Genomic DNA, 16,150 nt, shown 5'->3' with positions numbered 1-16,150 from the left:
GATTAGGTTTCATTTCTCACTATTAACTATTAACTACGACTTTTGCCTCAATAAACTCCTATTTACAGCATATTAATAGTTAGTAACGTAGTTGTTAAGTTTAGGTATTGGGTAGGATTAAGGGAAGTAGAATATAGTCATGCAGAATAAGGCATTAATATGTGATTTATAATTACTAATAAACAGCCAATATTCTAGTAATATGCTTGCTTATAACCAACTAGTTAATAGGGAGTATTGGAACCTAAACTACATTCCCCTGTTATATTCAAAATATTTTGAGGAAGGTAATGGGATATGAAGCTCAGTGCAAAAAGGATAATAACACAAATACTAATCTTAACTAGACAAACTAACTTGAACCACACTACATTATTTACAGCTATTATTTGTGTGCTTTGCTTCAAAAACAATAGTCTTTCTGTAAAAATGATCTATATTATCTTTTTCCGTATCAGAGCATAACTGTTGAGCTTGAAAATAATGTATAATGAAGACTTTCCAAATGTTCCTGTAGTTTAAACCATGTGGCCAAAAAAATATATTTAGTTGACTATAACCCTGTCACAACCCTTTTATACAGGCTATCGTTGAAGATTGAACCTGGGAACAGCTCACCTCGTCTGGTATCCTCCAAAGAAGACCTTGGAGGTAAAAATGTTATGCTTTCATCCGTTCAGTTTACTCTTCTCAAAAACTCCTCCTGGAAGTGGTTAACTCTAGTCTTTTTTTCCTGAGTTATGATCACCAGTGGAAAAATGGAGGATCGTCAGTAATTTAGCTGAAGTATTTCCGCTGTACCTGACAGGAGAGGTGCTGGTATTCTGCAGTATGTCTGGAAATCATTGTTGGTTGGAGGGATTCTGAAGATGTGTGTGTTGGAGGGACAATAAAAGAGTAAGACCCATGTAACTTAGCATCCATGAACCTAGATCAGCCCCACAGACGCTTGTTTAAAAAGAGCGACTTTTCTTCAATTCTCCCATGAGCTTATTCTTTTCTGTCTGGCGGATAACAACCAGCTGCCGTCTGCAGAGTGGCTCTGAAGGAGCCGTCTTTCTGGATCATGGTGGTCTTTGGTAAATTTAAGATAGACCTTTGTAGGTTAAAGTTAAATCTTGACTTAAAATGCATAAGCTTAAGGCTTTTTCTCTTTTCAGTCCTGCAACCATGAAGTTTAAAACCCAATGTGGTATCAAAGACTACATAAACACCCAGAATATAAAAACACAAATTGTGTATAAAAACATATTGAATGAGTAAAATTGATCTGTGCCTGGGAAAGACACATTTTTATTTATTTTAAAACATATTTTTATTACGTTTTTATTACTGTAACTTGTTTAGTTTGTGTAGTAAATAATAAAAATAAATAAAATATAAAAATAGCCCATTAGTGCCCCCCGTTTACCTTAACAGGAATGACGTTATGTTGTTTAACATCCATTGTGCAAGTATAGTTTTCACTTTCATACCCTTAATCACACAAATTTCACTCATGGAGGAACACAGCAGTACAGAGTAGAAATATGTTTAAAAAACCTTTTTGGTCCTTTTACGTCAAGACAAGGAACTGAAGTTAGTGAAGAGTTTGAATTAGATCATGGTGTATGGTAGTTCCTCTCAAGAGAGGCTGAGCAATTAGGATGTTTCCTATTTTTGACTGTCAGATATTTGAGTAGGAAATCAAATTACATTGAGCATTTTATGGTTGTAACAGCTGTGGCAGAACTGGCCCAACTCATGGAGAAATCTAGGTTGAGATTGGATATGGAAAGAATATGTTTTGTATCAAGCATTGTCAAAATCAAGATATTTTTTTTTAATTCAGGGATGTCAGGTTTAATTCATTTGGATTTTTCTACATGAACTCACTCGTTCAACTTTTTGTGTTACAGTATATGGCTTGAAATTGTTTCTAAAAGCATGCATGCATTTTAAGAGGAGACGTTTCCAAGTTGCATTTTATACTCAAATGCATTATTTGTGATGATTTATTTAAATTATTTTATTTAGTTGTATATTATATGTTAATTATTAATTATTAGGGGTGAATTCCAATCGGAAGTGAGTATCCTTATGCCCTACAGAGCCCTTGAAGTGGGGACTTTGGAGGGAGCAGGGAACTTGTGTGTCATAATGAAGCGTTTGGAACGCACTTGTTGAAAGGAGCAATGAAAGACATTTCCTTAATGTTTCCTAATTTTATTAGCTTCACATGGAACGTTACTACGACAAAGCTAGTCAGCAACAACAGGAATATCTGATTATTGCTGTTAATATGATACAAATAAATGCAAATACATTTATAATGGTTTTTTTTTTAAATATGCTTTGTGTGTGCATGTGTGTTCCCGATCAGGGCTGCGTTTCCCAAAAGCATCGTTAGCCAACTATGGTCGCAAGTTCCATTGAACTCTATTGGTAACGACAGAACTTGCGACCATAGTTGGCTTTGGGAAACGCACCCCTGCTCTTAACTTTATAAGTTAATCATTAAAAATTAAGCTTAAACACATTTCTTATCTATTAAATCTTTTTAAACTTAATATGGAATGCATGGTGAAAATGTGCATAATATATCACAACAAAACAAAACGGTTTGAATTATTCTGTTTACACGTTAACTCCAACTCTCCTGCCATATCTAGATTTAAAATGAATCACTAGGACTTGTCACCCTGGGTCACATGACCAGAAACGATTAAATTACTTCCGAAGTGACCATCGCATGTTCCCTTCACTAACAGACTGGGCTCTTTGTAAAGGGATTCAGTTGTTCACTTTCACATTTGAACATTGTATTCTTGCTGTTAAATGTGTAAATATTCTTTGCTAAATTTCAGAGAATTCTTGCTGGTATTTCTGTCAGGACCACTATCATCAAAGACGACTGACAATTAGCATACAGTTAGGATTTGCGGTGTGGTTCTGTTCTGGTCAAGAACTCCCTGCGCATTCATGCAGCTTAGCAGAGCAGCAATAACCCCCCTTAGGGTAAACAGAACAGAATTAACATGAATGTATTGCAGATATCATTAATGTTCATATTTTAATGTACAACATAATTTGAGAATTTAGTCTGATTCAAGGGGGAATCAGAAGGCCAAATCCTGACTGAAGAGAGGAGGAGCTGGGGATGGAGGAGGGTAATTCGCTCCTGAGAAACGCGATAGCTGCTTATAATACTGAAGGAGCTTATATATGTATACAGTGATAGGCATCGTATTACTATAGGTAGACGTGGTCGGATCAGCTGAGAGTCAGCTGATGCGAGCTTGACTAATGTGACCTGCCAGAACTGACGCTACGCTTGATTATTGTCCATTGCCACTCTTGAGAAGTCTCTTTTGGCCACTATGTTTTCCTGGCCTATATATCTAGTGTTTGAAAGGCCTCTAATGATGCACTCTCTACTGGCATCACTTAGCTTGTCTCTTCTGATTGTTAGTTGGGAAGAAATGCTGTTTTCATTTAGGTAAAGGGTCTTCTTACCCATTATGAGACTTATTAATGTACTAATAAAGAAAGTAGGGAATGTCATGATTAACATAATACTCCTAATACTCATTTATAAAATTGCCACACATCCCCCTCTGGTTTGACTTTACTGTGGAAAAAGGCCTGTAAACATGACTGAAGGGAACATTTTCACTGGCTGTCCACTTATTTTTGCTATTTCAGAGTGACATTCTTGTTTACCAGGCCAGTAAAGCTGTGGCTGGTTCGAGAAACTGAGCTGTCCTCTTTGACATGATGCCTAACTTGCAGCAGTGGAACTATGGGACTGTTTTCAAATGTTTTAGTCCTGTTGGCTCTCTGAGAGCCAGAGCTTTTCTAATTATCCACTCGCTTTAATTGGTGCCTAGTAAGCATTTTGTGGTTGTTTGTTTTGAACAGAACAGGAACAGGCTTTACAAATGCAGCTACAATCTAGCGACCTATGTTTCAATGTAGTTTCAGTGTTTTAACAAAGCAAGGAGATCTTTAAAACCTTGATATGGAGTGTGCGTGTGTGTGTGCGTGTGCGTGTGCGTGTGCGTGTGCGTGTGCGTGTGTGTGTGTGTGTGTGTGTGTGTGTGTGTGTGTACGTGCGGGAGTGCGTGCATGTGAGGATGCGTATGTGTGTGTGTGTTCAGGTGGCTCGATGGTGTTTTATGCCCCCAATGGCTCCTTAGAGGCAGCTAACCCTACCCTCAACCTTAAACCTACCCATCCCCTCGCTGCCTGGAAGGCGACGTTGGGGGCATAAAACACCAAAGACCGTTCAGGTGTGCCCTACATTATGGGAACAAAATTACCCCACAAGGATGGTAGTGCCAGAAATCTTTGATCTTGTGGGGACATTTTTTGGTCCTCATGAGGAAAACAGCTTATAAATCACACTAAATGATGAAAATGCAGAACGTTTTCTGTGATGGGTAGGTTTATGGTTAGGGGATAGAATTTACAGTTTGTACAGTATAAAAATTATTATGTCTATGGAAAGTCCCCATAAAACATGAAAACGTGTGTGTGCATGTGTGTGTACAGGACCCTCAGAAGTGTATAACCTCAGTCGGTATAACCGACGACCGACCTGTCCTGATACATCAGTGGTTGCCCACCTGCCAACACCACCCCCTGCCCGACACAGAAAGAGCCACAGTCTGGGGAATAAGTAAGTAGCACAGTACATTGTGTGAAAAGTTTACCAATCACAACACAAGGAATTAAATAAAGAAAAAAGAAAATAACTTTGCTCCAAAAAGAGTGCTTATTACAGGAATATATAATACATAACAGAAATAATGTATTATATTTAAAATTTATATTAAATGCAATTAGCTGAACTGTAGTGTGCTTTTTTACCCACTTATGCACATCTTTATATGTCATTTCACAGTTCTATTTTCTTTGGAAATAGGTTTTAAGTTTACTAATGAATGAATTGATGAGCATTTATGGTAATATAAATTAAGTTGCATTTTAGTGCTTTTCAAATATGTTAACTTTAAATGTAATATTGAATAACACACTACAGTTAAACCTATAATCAAGTACCTTGCATGTGTTTTAGTATGTTAGTCAACACATCAAAATAAGTGTATTTTTTTAAAGAGTGACAAAAGAGTTAAAGTAAAACTTTTATTTTGACATTTTTACAAAGTGCACTTTTTTAACAAGTACTTAAGTGTGTTAAGAAACATAGTCATAAAAGTGTACTCTCTTCAAGTACACTTAAGTGACCATTTATTTCATTAGTATTATATTATTATCTATCTGCAAGTACACATTCAATACAACTGCACAGCTTTTTCACAAGGGAACACATTTCTTAATCTGACTGCCTCTCTCTGTTTCACTTCACCCGTCTCGTCACAGTATGATGTGCCAGTTTGGTGTAGTGGAGAGTAAAAGTACGACATTCCCTGCAAAAGAAAAGGCTCGACACCTACTGGATGACAGCTTCTTAGAGTCTCACAGTCCTGTCAGAAACCACACACATGATTCAGTATTTACCAACGGCATCTCACTGGGTACTGCAGTTTATTCCTATTGTACACATCTCAGTCTTTGTTCCACTAACACAGGATTAGTGCAAGGATTTATGTGTCCTAATTTAGGAGTGCTCCACTATTACCACCATCAAATATTTGTGTTTGTCTTTAATTTTTCACCACTAGATGGGAGTGGTGTTCAAGATTTTGTGCAGTGGGTTTTTGCCTTTTGAAAACTTCACATTCATTTATTCCTAAATAGACCTGTCATATTCATTGTTGATTTTCTTTCTCTTTTTTTTTCTGTTACCAACTTTCATGAATTTATTTTAAGAAAAAAAGAGAATGAGTTTGTTTTTCTTGACATTCATCTTTTCTCTGTCCCTCTGCAGGCAGTAGAGAGAGCTCTTTTAGTGATGAATTATCAAGTACTGTTGAGAGGTAAGGCTAATTACACATATTACGTAGCAATGTTCAAAATGTCAGCTGTCAACATGTTTGTTATTTATCTGTGACTATTTTCTTAATACAAATGAAAAACACATCCCTCCTCCTGATCACTTTCAGAGGTCGTATGTACGCAACACTTGGTCCAAACTGGCGAGTCCCAATCTGTAACTCTCCTAGAAGCAGAAGTTATATTTATAGGTAGGAAACCTTGTAGCTGTTAATTGTGTGTCCATAAGCACACAACTCAAATTCATACTGTTGTCTTTTTAAATATTTTAATAAAACAGGTTTTTCGAGTACAGGTGCCTTTTTTGCAAATAATTTGCATGACTTGTAAAGATGATCCTCTTACTTCCTCATCAGCACTCCAGGGTCTGTATCCAGCTATGAATGCAGTTCTTTGAGCAGCATAACCATTGAAGGACCCCTGCGGAGAAAGACACTGATGAAGGAGGGTAAAAAACCAACTGTAAGTGTGCAGTCAAATTTATCTGTAAAGGTTTTACAGGTTACAGATAACATTAAACATTACCAGGTATTTTTATCCCATATCCCAATGGACTATTTGCACAACTACTTCCGCGTTCTAGTTAGTAATGTACATATCAGGAGTTTCCGGTTAGAGCGTTCAGCGCACCTACATACAATGAGAATGCAGATTAGCACTATGTTTTATGGCTGCCAATTGATTAAAACAATGAATAATGATCTCTGTATTAATTATCTTGAGCCTGCTGAAATGTTCCTATAAATATTTTCTTTCCAACTGTGCATTCTGAATAATAAATAGGCTAAATATATTTATTCACTAAGCTGCAGCAGTCCTATATGCCTGTCTTCTCATTAACATTTTTTTTATCTTTCTGATATTTCATACCTGTTTGGTTTACATTTTTAAATGAAATTGACTATTAAAAGGATTGCTTGTGTGTGCTGGTGTTCATTCCAGTCTTTTAAAATATTTGAACGAATTAATGCTTTTGAATGCTTAATCTTGTGTGTGTGGATAAGGCATTGTCCAAATGTCTTTTATAATTGCACACAGAATGTTTTGCCAAATCTGAGTGAGCCTAGTTACACCTGATAGCAGTAAATACTTCAAAATCTTGACATGAAAGACTGAAACAGGAACTGAAATTTGAAACTGGTCATTTCAGGCACTTTCAACATAATGTTCAACATCTACATTTACAGTAAATTTTTGGGTAGACTATCCTGTCATTTACCAGATTTAATGTCCAAGAAAACATGACACTTATTGGGTTACATTTTAAGGATGCAGTGATCATACCTGTCCAGAAAGTTCAATAAACGGTCAATAAAATAGTCATGTCTGTTCGAGTTAATAGAGAAGAGAACTTAATCTGTCTCTTAAGTTGATTTTCACTTTTGTTTTCTTTACGCCAGCTTTCATCCTGGAAGCGCTACTGGATTGTCTTATCCGGCTCCATTCTCATCTATTTTGGTTCTAAAGCTCTAAGAGCAAATGAGCGAAGACATGTAAGTGATTAATTATTCCTTCAATCCAGTGAGAAAACATAGTTCAGTTCAATTCAATTCAGTTCAGTTCAGTTCAATTCACATTTATTTGTATAGCGCTTTTTAAAATACATATTGTTTCAAAGCAGCTTAACAGAAAATGAATGCATCTACATTACAATTTAGTTATTAAGAGCTTTGTTTACAGTTGTGGTCTGAATTATTGGCACCCTTTGTAAATATGATCAAAGATACTGTAAAAATAAATCTGCATTGTTTATCCTTTTGATCTTTCATTCAAAAAATTCGCAAAAATCTAGCCTGTCATTGAAGTAAAAAAACTGAAAGTGGGGGGTAAATCACATTATCAAATAAATGCTTTTCTTCAAAACACGTTGGCCATAGTTATTGTCACCCTTTTATTAAATACTTTTTGCAACCTTTTGCCAAGATAACAGCTCTGAGTCTTCTTCTATAATGCCTGACGAGTTTGGAGAACATCTGACAAGAGATCAAAGACCATTTCTCCATACAGAATCTCTCCATATCCATGTTGTGCTGCTTCTCCTCAGTTCACCCCAGTCATTTTCTATAGGGTTCAGGTCTGGGGACTGGTATGGTCATGGCAGAAGCTTCATTTTCGTGCTCAGTGACACATTTTTGTGTTGATTTTATGTTTGTTTTGGATCGTTGTCCTGATGGAAGATCCAACCACGGCCCATTATAAGATTTCTAGCAGAAGTGGCCAGGTTTTGTTTTTTTATCTGTTGGTATTTGCTAGAATCCATGATACCATGTATCTGAACAAGATGTCCAGGACCTCCAGCTAAAAAATAGGCCCACAACATTAAAGATTCAGCAATATATTTAACTATAGGCATGGGTTACTTTTTATCCCTGTTTGCACCAAACCCATCTGGCAGGTTTGCTGCCAAAAAGCTCTTTCTTTTGTTTCGTCTGACAATAGAAGCTGGTCCCATTTGAAGTTCCAGTCATGTCTGACAACTGAATATGCTGGAGTTTATTTTTGGAAGAGCGAGGAGGATTTTTCTTGAAACCCTCCCAAACAAAATGTGCTGATGTAGAGGTTGTTTATTTATTTTTTAGGCTCTCTGACCCCCAAGAATCAACTTATCTCTGCAATTCTCCATCTGTGATCCTTGAAGAGTCTTTAGCCACTCAAACTTTCCTCCTCACCGTGCATTAAGACAATATAGACACACGTCCTCTTCCAGGCAGATTCATAACATCTTTAGTTGATTGGAATCTTATTAATTTTTGCCCTGTTGGTGGAAATTGAGATTTTCAATGTTTTAGCTATTTTCTTACAGACACTTTCTATTTTGTGAAGCTCAACAATCTTTTGCTGCACATCAGAACTATATTCTTTGGGTTTACTCAGTGTGATTAATGATTTAGGGAATTTGGACTTTGTGTTTCCTCATATTTATACTCCTGTGGAGTCACGGCTAATTAATAGCTAGAAAATGTTCCTAGTCACCCTGGTGTGTTAAAAAAATGTAAATATTAATGGGAATATACTTCAGAGATATTTTTCTTGTAAAAAAATCTTGGGGTGTCAATAATTATGGCCAGTGTGTTTTGGAGAAAAACATTCATTTCAAAATGTCCCCCCCCCCCCCCCCCCCATTAAGTTAACATTAAGTTAACATTCAAGTTAACATTAAGTTTGAAGTCATTATTTTATTTACACACTTCAGCTTTAAGAACGTAATTTAAATGAATTATGTTCAACCTAACTGCATTTGGAAAACAATTCAAGGAATTATCAGTGTTACTTCTTCAAATTTAAACTTAAATTAAGTTTACACTTAAATGAACTTCTTTGCATAACTTCTTTGTAATTGTGGCTTTTTATCTCAAGTATAAATCCAGGCCATGTAAAAAGATCACGCTGACAGGTTGGATTGTGGTTCTGCCAGAAAACCCTGAACATCCAAATATTTTCCAGCTCACTGATCCTGAAAGAGGTACTTTTTACTCGCCTAGTCACTAAAGAACATTTAATACGTGTCACTTAAAATATAATTCATCAAAAATATAACATAAGGTTTTTTATTAGTTAACATTAGTTAACTTCTTTAGTTAACAAGAATTAAGAATGTACAATACTTCTACAGCATTTATTAATCTTAGTTATACATTTTTGAAATTTACTGTTGTATTTGTTAACATTAGTTAATGCACTGTGAACTAACATGAACAAACAATGCACGACTGTATTTTTATTTACTAACATTAACAAAGATTAATAAATACAGTAATAAATGTATTGCTCGTTGTTAGTTCATGTTAGTTAATACATTACCTAATGTTAACAAATGAGACCTTATTGTAAAATGTTACCGTTATTTTTTTTGTTTTTGTTTTATTGCTTCATACTACATACAAATGTTAGTCAAAATGTGGTTGTGCTTTTGCACTCTATACTTTTCCATGAAGTTCCATCGATGTTTAGATCTGATGATTGCAGTGGTGGAAAGAGTACTGAAAAAATATACTCAAGTAAAAGTATCATTACATTCCAAAAAATGTAGTTTGAGTAGAGTAAAAAGTACTTGTCCAAAAAAAATGACTTGTGTAAGAGTAAAAAAGTTACTTATTTTAAAGTACTCATGAGTAGTGAGTACTGAGCTGCGGATTCTACCCCCTTATAGTAAACACTGTACACTACAATTATAAAGTTTAGAAAACATTGCATATACTGTAATTTACATTATATTTTGTTGTTTGTCAGAAAGATTGAAGCTATCTATCATCCATCTTTTTAAAATGCATCAAAACAACATGTAAAGACTAGTACAGAGATGAGACGCTGAAAGAGTTATTCTCAGTACACTATTACCACTTAAAAAAAATTGTATTGTTTAAAAAAAAAAAAAAGATTTAAAATTTGGTTTAAGGCTACTGAGCCGGAGCATGCTATTGTTGCAGTTAAAATATCAATGTTCGGAACAGTGCAAAGAATTAAAAAAACTCATACAAGTGTTCAGCATCACACACCATGAGATGGGTTAAATAGAGAGATTAAAAAGACCCAATTTCTCTCCAAAGCGGTACCAATTTTAGTGTTTTGATAAAGAAAGAATAATCACTGACATTATCCGTTTACCTCACCTAATGCACTGAAAAAGGCTAAGCTAGTGAGCTAATAACACTGTAATTGCATGACATTAAATATGTTAATGTAAATGCACATTGTTCTAGAAGGGGGCAGGACAGAAGCATCCTTGTTCAGGGGCCGGTTTCACAAAGCTATTTTAGACCGGTCTATAGTGTTAGACAAGTCTAAAATTTGCTCATAGACAGTCTAATGCAAGTTAGACTGTTTCACAAAAATAAAGACTGACTTAATTTAGACCAAAAAAATTAGACACCTTACCCCCAGGCTAACTTAGGTCTAAGACTCTATGTTACCTTGGCAACCAGCAGTAACAATGAGTTACATTACAAACTGCCAAAAGAAAAGGGAAAATGGCTCATAATTTAAACATTTCTTCTTGTTACTAACGTTACATTCCCAAGTAAAATGTCCTTGTAACTGTTAGGGCCGTTACATAGTCAAAGCGAGCAACGATCGACGCGCTCCCTTTCATACGCAGTCACGGGCGATGCGTGAAATGCAATACACCGTGACTGTTCAACCGTCTATTTCGCTTCAAACGCTCGCTTTATACGCGCGTCCTATTCGCCTTGGACGCGCGAATGGATTCAAAATGTTCAAGCGTCGAACTAGACGCGATAGACGCGAATTTGACGCTCTATTCGGGTTTGGTGTGAACGCTGCATAATAACAGGCTGCGATGTCAAGATTGCAATGCTGGAATGTGTGTGTGTATGTCAGAGAGAGAGATGGCACGGGCGCGATCGAACAGTGGAAACATAAAAACATACTCCGTCATTTATACTCCTCCAACAAACACATATTTTCCGCTGGGGTAAACTGCACTGAGCGGTTGAATGCGCTTACTCGATCCGCCATGTTTTTTGTTTTGAAAAGTGTCTTATTTTACCCAGAATGCATTGCAGTGTAGTCCTACTTAAGATAGTCAGAGTCTTAAGTGCTTTGTGCAACGGTCTGATTTAGATGTCTATCTGAAGTCTGACTATCTACTATATCTAAGCCATAGTCAAAGTCTATCTTTGTGAAACCGGCCCCAGCACTGAGGTGAACTGGATGCCCCTGAACTTGGGACACCAGGCGAACTAAATCGCAAAGCCGAGTCTGATGGTCCGAATGAGCCAGCGAGACTGTCTGGGAAGCGCTAGCCAGGCCTCCAGAGCTTGTATGACCAAGCGGGGTCAGAGGGACCACAGAGGTCTGAGTGTGCAGTGCAACACTATCCTGGCTCCATGGTTTGGCTGTGCGTGAGAAGATATCTCTTCCTCTAACCGCATACTGTTGCCAGCTGGCGATAGAAAAGAGATATGAGAGTGGCAAGGCATAGCGTTGCACACTGCCGCCCGCACCCTCTTGGGACCCAGAGATAGAGGAAATTGCTCTTTTTTTGAGAATTTAGGAGAACAGAAATTAAACTCAACAAAAGATTCTTCATCAGGAGTGGTGTGGTAACCATCTTCTGAAGAGTTGTTCCCTCCATCACTAGGTCACCCGTCTCATGAGTGCCGCTTGGCCTGACGCTTGGAGGATCTGGCAGGGGCTGTGCCGCTATCCTGCGGCCGTCTCCATGAGGCTGCTGATGTGGCCGTGCTGGAGCGGAGGTGGAAGCCGCTAGGGCGCCCTCGGCAACGAGCAGGAGGGGGAGCTGCAGCCAGTGGCGGGGGGAGACAGCAGCTGGCTGCTGGGGCAGGATGTGCTTAATGGTCTCCGTCTGCAGTAGAGAAATTGATATTTGTCGATCTCCCTCATATCTGCCAGGTTCAGCCATAGATGGCGTTCCTGGACCACAAGTGTGGACAGTCTGCACAGGGAACCGTGCAGTGACTTTTGTTGCACATAGGGCGAGGTCCGTCACTGTGCGCAGTACCTGACCCAGAGTCAGAACTACCCTCGTACAGCTCTTTAAGTGCTTTGGCCTGGTAGACTTGCAGGAGGGCCATGGCTTGCAGGGTGGAGGCGACATGTCCAGCGGCTCTGAAAGCCTTGGCCAGAAGCATAGACGAGAATTTACAGGCCTTGGATGGGAGACGCGGATAACCCGTCAGGCTGCAGCACTTTGTGGACACAATTGCATCACAACCGCGCGTTCCACCGGGGGGATCTCCACGTGCCCCTTGGCCGCTCCACTTTATGATATGTCAGTGCAAGTTGCTTTCAGTTCAAACAACTCAAACATGCATTTTAGTCTGGGGCGGAAACTTGCACAGCAATCACACACAGAATATACACAAAAGTGATGAATTATCTTCGTCATTGCTACAATAAAATGTATTCAAGAAATGGCTTTTTGACTCTATAAATGGCAGATTTGCATTGTCACACAACTTTATTTGAATAAACTCATGCAAGTTCATTTGTTTTATTCTGTGGTATCAGGTAATGTTTACAAGTTCCAGACTGGATCACGTTTCTCTGCGATTATCTGGCACAGACATCTAGCCGAGGCTTGCAGGAGTACAAGACCGCAGGTAAGCGTGTTCTCGTATTTAAAAAAAAAAAAAAAAAGTTGTGTAATTAACAAGCAATTCAAGGAATATCACATTGTTTTCCGCAGATACCAGCAAACCTCATGTCCTTTGAATAGCTGCTTTTTGGAAAGTGGGAAACAAATGAGAGGAACAAACCTAATGGAGAAAGACATTAGAGTAGAAGAGTTTGTGCAAAGGTGATGTTAATGTTAAGACTGAAAGGCCTAACATATTTGGAAATGGCAGCTGTATCTGGTGAAAAAGTCCAAAATTCATTCAAACATTGTAGACACGGCTGTATCGAGAGGATGGTCTTGTCTTGAGTTTAGCTGTACCGCTTTACATTAAGGTTTGGTAACACTTTATTTTACAGTGTCCTTGTAAATGTTACATGTAATTACTATAGTAATAACTTTAAATTATGCATAATTATATGCAACTAACCCTAAACCAAACCCAAATTCTATCCCTAACCCTATAGTAAGTACATTTAGTTAATTAATATTACTCAGTAATTAAATGTATATTTTCACTGAAACAATGACACCTTAAAATAAAATGTAACCTAAGGTTCAATTTGTTAACATCAGTTAATGCATTAGGTTTCATGAACTAAAAATAAACAACAATTTTTATAGCATGTATTCATCTAGGTTATTGTTAATTCATGTTTGTTCATAATATATTTTTTTTATACAGTATATATAACTGCTGTTAACAAATTGAAACCTTATTGTTAGTTTTACCTGTCAAACCTAAGGTACATGTGAAATGTTGTAAATGACATGTATAAAATAACTTTGTCTAATAGTTATATAATGTCTTCATGTGATTAAGTGCCAAAATTATGACCTTTGTATTGTTAAATCTTCTAGAATTATGTTCCATTTATGTTAGATGATAGAGCAAAAGTGAAATCCCTGGACAATGAGCAAAGACACATAACTTGTCTACTACATACATCAAATATTAATGACAGAAGAGGAAATAAAAAAATAGATGCACTGTAGAGACATCACAGTTGTCTCATTTTCCTGTGGGTAAAATAAAGATTTGTTTAAAGTGCCCCTATTATGCTATTTTAAAGGTTTCTTATTTTGTTTTGGACGTCTCCTGGATTAAGGTTTACATGCATCAAAGGTCAAAAAACACTTTAACTTTCTCATAGTATACATTGCACATCACCTTATTTCTTAAAGAGTCTGAAAATGATTTATTCAAAGATTTCTTCTCACTAACTCACTAACTTTCAACAAGCCTACATTGCTCTGATTGGTCAGACATCCCAGTCTGTTCTGATTGGTGTACCACTTACAGCACAAGTCGGAAATTAAATGCCTATTATCATATCTGAATTTCAGCTCCGGAGGCTTCCTCGGCGTTATGCATTATGCAAAATTGTTTCATTGTTACATAGGTATGTAGCAGGAAGTGAGACTGGAATTGCTGAAGACTCATTTCAGCAGTTCAGAATCGTTTCTTTCTTTTAAGAGACAATAACTTTATTTGTCATGCACTTTGATCTTTAAAACTTTGCAGACCTTTTACATTAACAAACAGCTATATTACACACTACATGAAAGGTAATATTTGAAAAATAATAGGGGCACTTTAATATTTACGAGTACATTATTTGAAACAATGAATTGACCTTTGTTACATAAAGGGAATTGTAACACAATGTAATTTAAGTGGCAAATGTGGATCAATAAATGTAATGTCACACGGGTATCAGTAAATAAGTGCCAGTGTTAACTTGGTGTAGTTCAACTCAAGGTTCTGTAGCAGATTTACCTATGGAGAAAAAAATTAGTGATGTCTTGACATCATAAAGTGGGCGGGACCCAGAAACTATATAGGTACTGTATGGATGCTGTTTAGGTTTTATAGACATAATGTTGTAAAATAAAGTCCTGGGAGACTGAAGGGAAGCAACTGTTCTGGTCAGAGCAGATGATGGGTTGAATGGTGGATAATGTATTCTTTGGGACACAACAATGATGTTTTGAGTGGTTGTTCAGTATTCACATTATCTAAAACTTCAGTGTATTATTATTTTTGGTTATTTCTTTCTTTCTTTCTTTCTTTAAATGGAATACATCAAAAGGCGTGTATAAATTGTAAAGTTCTTTGCAAAGTCTAGTATTTTGCAGTCACAAATTTTTATAAGGCACAGGAATGAGACTTATTCCTCCTTAAATGTGATATTAAGGCACTGAATATGAAGTGTAGAATGCTTTGTATATTGCAAATTGCAAAAGAAGATTATAATTTGTTTGATATCCTGTAAGATTTCTGAAACATGCATGGATGGTTTGGACTAACTCACAGGTTTTTGTGTCACTTCAGTATCAGTATACATGTTGAGGCATGACATCTACATGACATGACAACTAAAAAACAGTGAATCACTTATCTTGAAAAAGTTGAATCAGGCTTTAAATATTTAAACAGTACCATTGGTTAACCACAAGACACAAGAGCCAAAACAACTACAACATATGTTAAAGACAATAGATGGAATGCTGCTTTCACAGGTTTTGCATCACGCAAGCAACCATTTCAGCTGTGACTGACTGAACTATGTTAGATAGCGCATCTGCACTGATGTTCTCAACAAGTATTACTCAGTGGTTGCTACCTCCTCTTTGTTTTTTTGTTTTTGTTTTTGGATTTATGGTTACCTTACCATCTGAAAGTTCACATATATTTCTGTATCTTTATGTCCTCTGCTCATGGAGGAGTTTGGATGTTAGACTGTTCTGCTCAGTTCTCACAATATGATGTCACTGAATCTTTGTATGGTCTATAATCTGAACCTATAGACCTTTTATTAACTCGATACTTTTTGTGTTTGGTGTTTTGTCTTTATGGAAATATATGCTTAATGAAAAAAATGTAATGCTTTGACTTATTTCACACTTGCATGGCAAAATCCTGTAATATCTTTATCATTGTGATATGGTCTACAGAATCCTAGTAAGTGGGGAGCTTTTATTTCACATTTAAGTTTTACTTCTTGCATTTCAGCTGTGATGTTATGGGGACTGTGTTTCCTGAATATTTAGAGCTACAAACAACTCGTGACTTGTCTGTGACTTTGACATGTATATTTGTTTTACTTTCTGTAT

At 36.8% G+C, this 16,150-nt stretch overlaps 1 protein-coding gene across 1 annotated transcript in view; it reads left to right on the top strand.

The window, feature by feature from the left end:
* The window catches only part of ralgps1 (Ral GEF with PH domain and SH3 binding motif 1), a 114,570-nt gene extending 98,661 nt beyond the window's left edge, over positions 1 to 15,909 (top strand). Inside the window, exons 12-21 of the mRNA XM_079897883.1 lie at positions 584 to 651; positions 4,534 to 4,660; positions 5,365 to 5,519; positions 5,873 to 5,921; positions 6,048 to 6,128; positions 6,294 to 6,399; positions 7,338 to 7,430; positions 9,295 to 9,400; positions 12,928 to 13,019; positions 13,106 to 15,909. Coding sequence (XP_079754009.1) covers positions 584 to 651; positions 4,534 to 4,660; positions 5,365 to 5,519; positions 5,873 to 5,921; positions 6,048 to 6,128; positions 6,294 to 6,399; positions 7,338 to 7,430; positions 9,295 to 9,400; positions 12,928 to 13,019; positions 13,106 to 13,135 — 907 coding nt within the window. The 3' untranslated portion in view covers positions 13,136 to 15,909. The remainder of the gene's footprint in view (positions 1 to 583; positions 652 to 4,533; positions 4,661 to 5,364; positions 5,520 to 5,872; positions 5,922 to 6,047; positions 6,129 to 6,293; positions 6,400 to 7,337; positions 7,431 to 9,294; positions 9,401 to 12,927; positions 13,020 to 13,105) is intronic.
* The last annotated feature ends 241 nt before the right edge of the window (positions 15,910 to 16,150 follow it).

This window comes from Squalius cephalus, assembly GCF_949319135.1.
Source record: "Squalius cephalus genome assembly, chromosome: 16".
Classification (NCBI taxonomy): Eukaryota; Metazoa; Chordata; class Actinopteri; order Cypriniformes; family Leuciscidae; genus Squalius; species Squalius cephalus.
The sequence above is the reverse complement of the archived record's forward strand: the minus strand, read 5'-3'. Positions and strand labels throughout refer to the sequence as shown.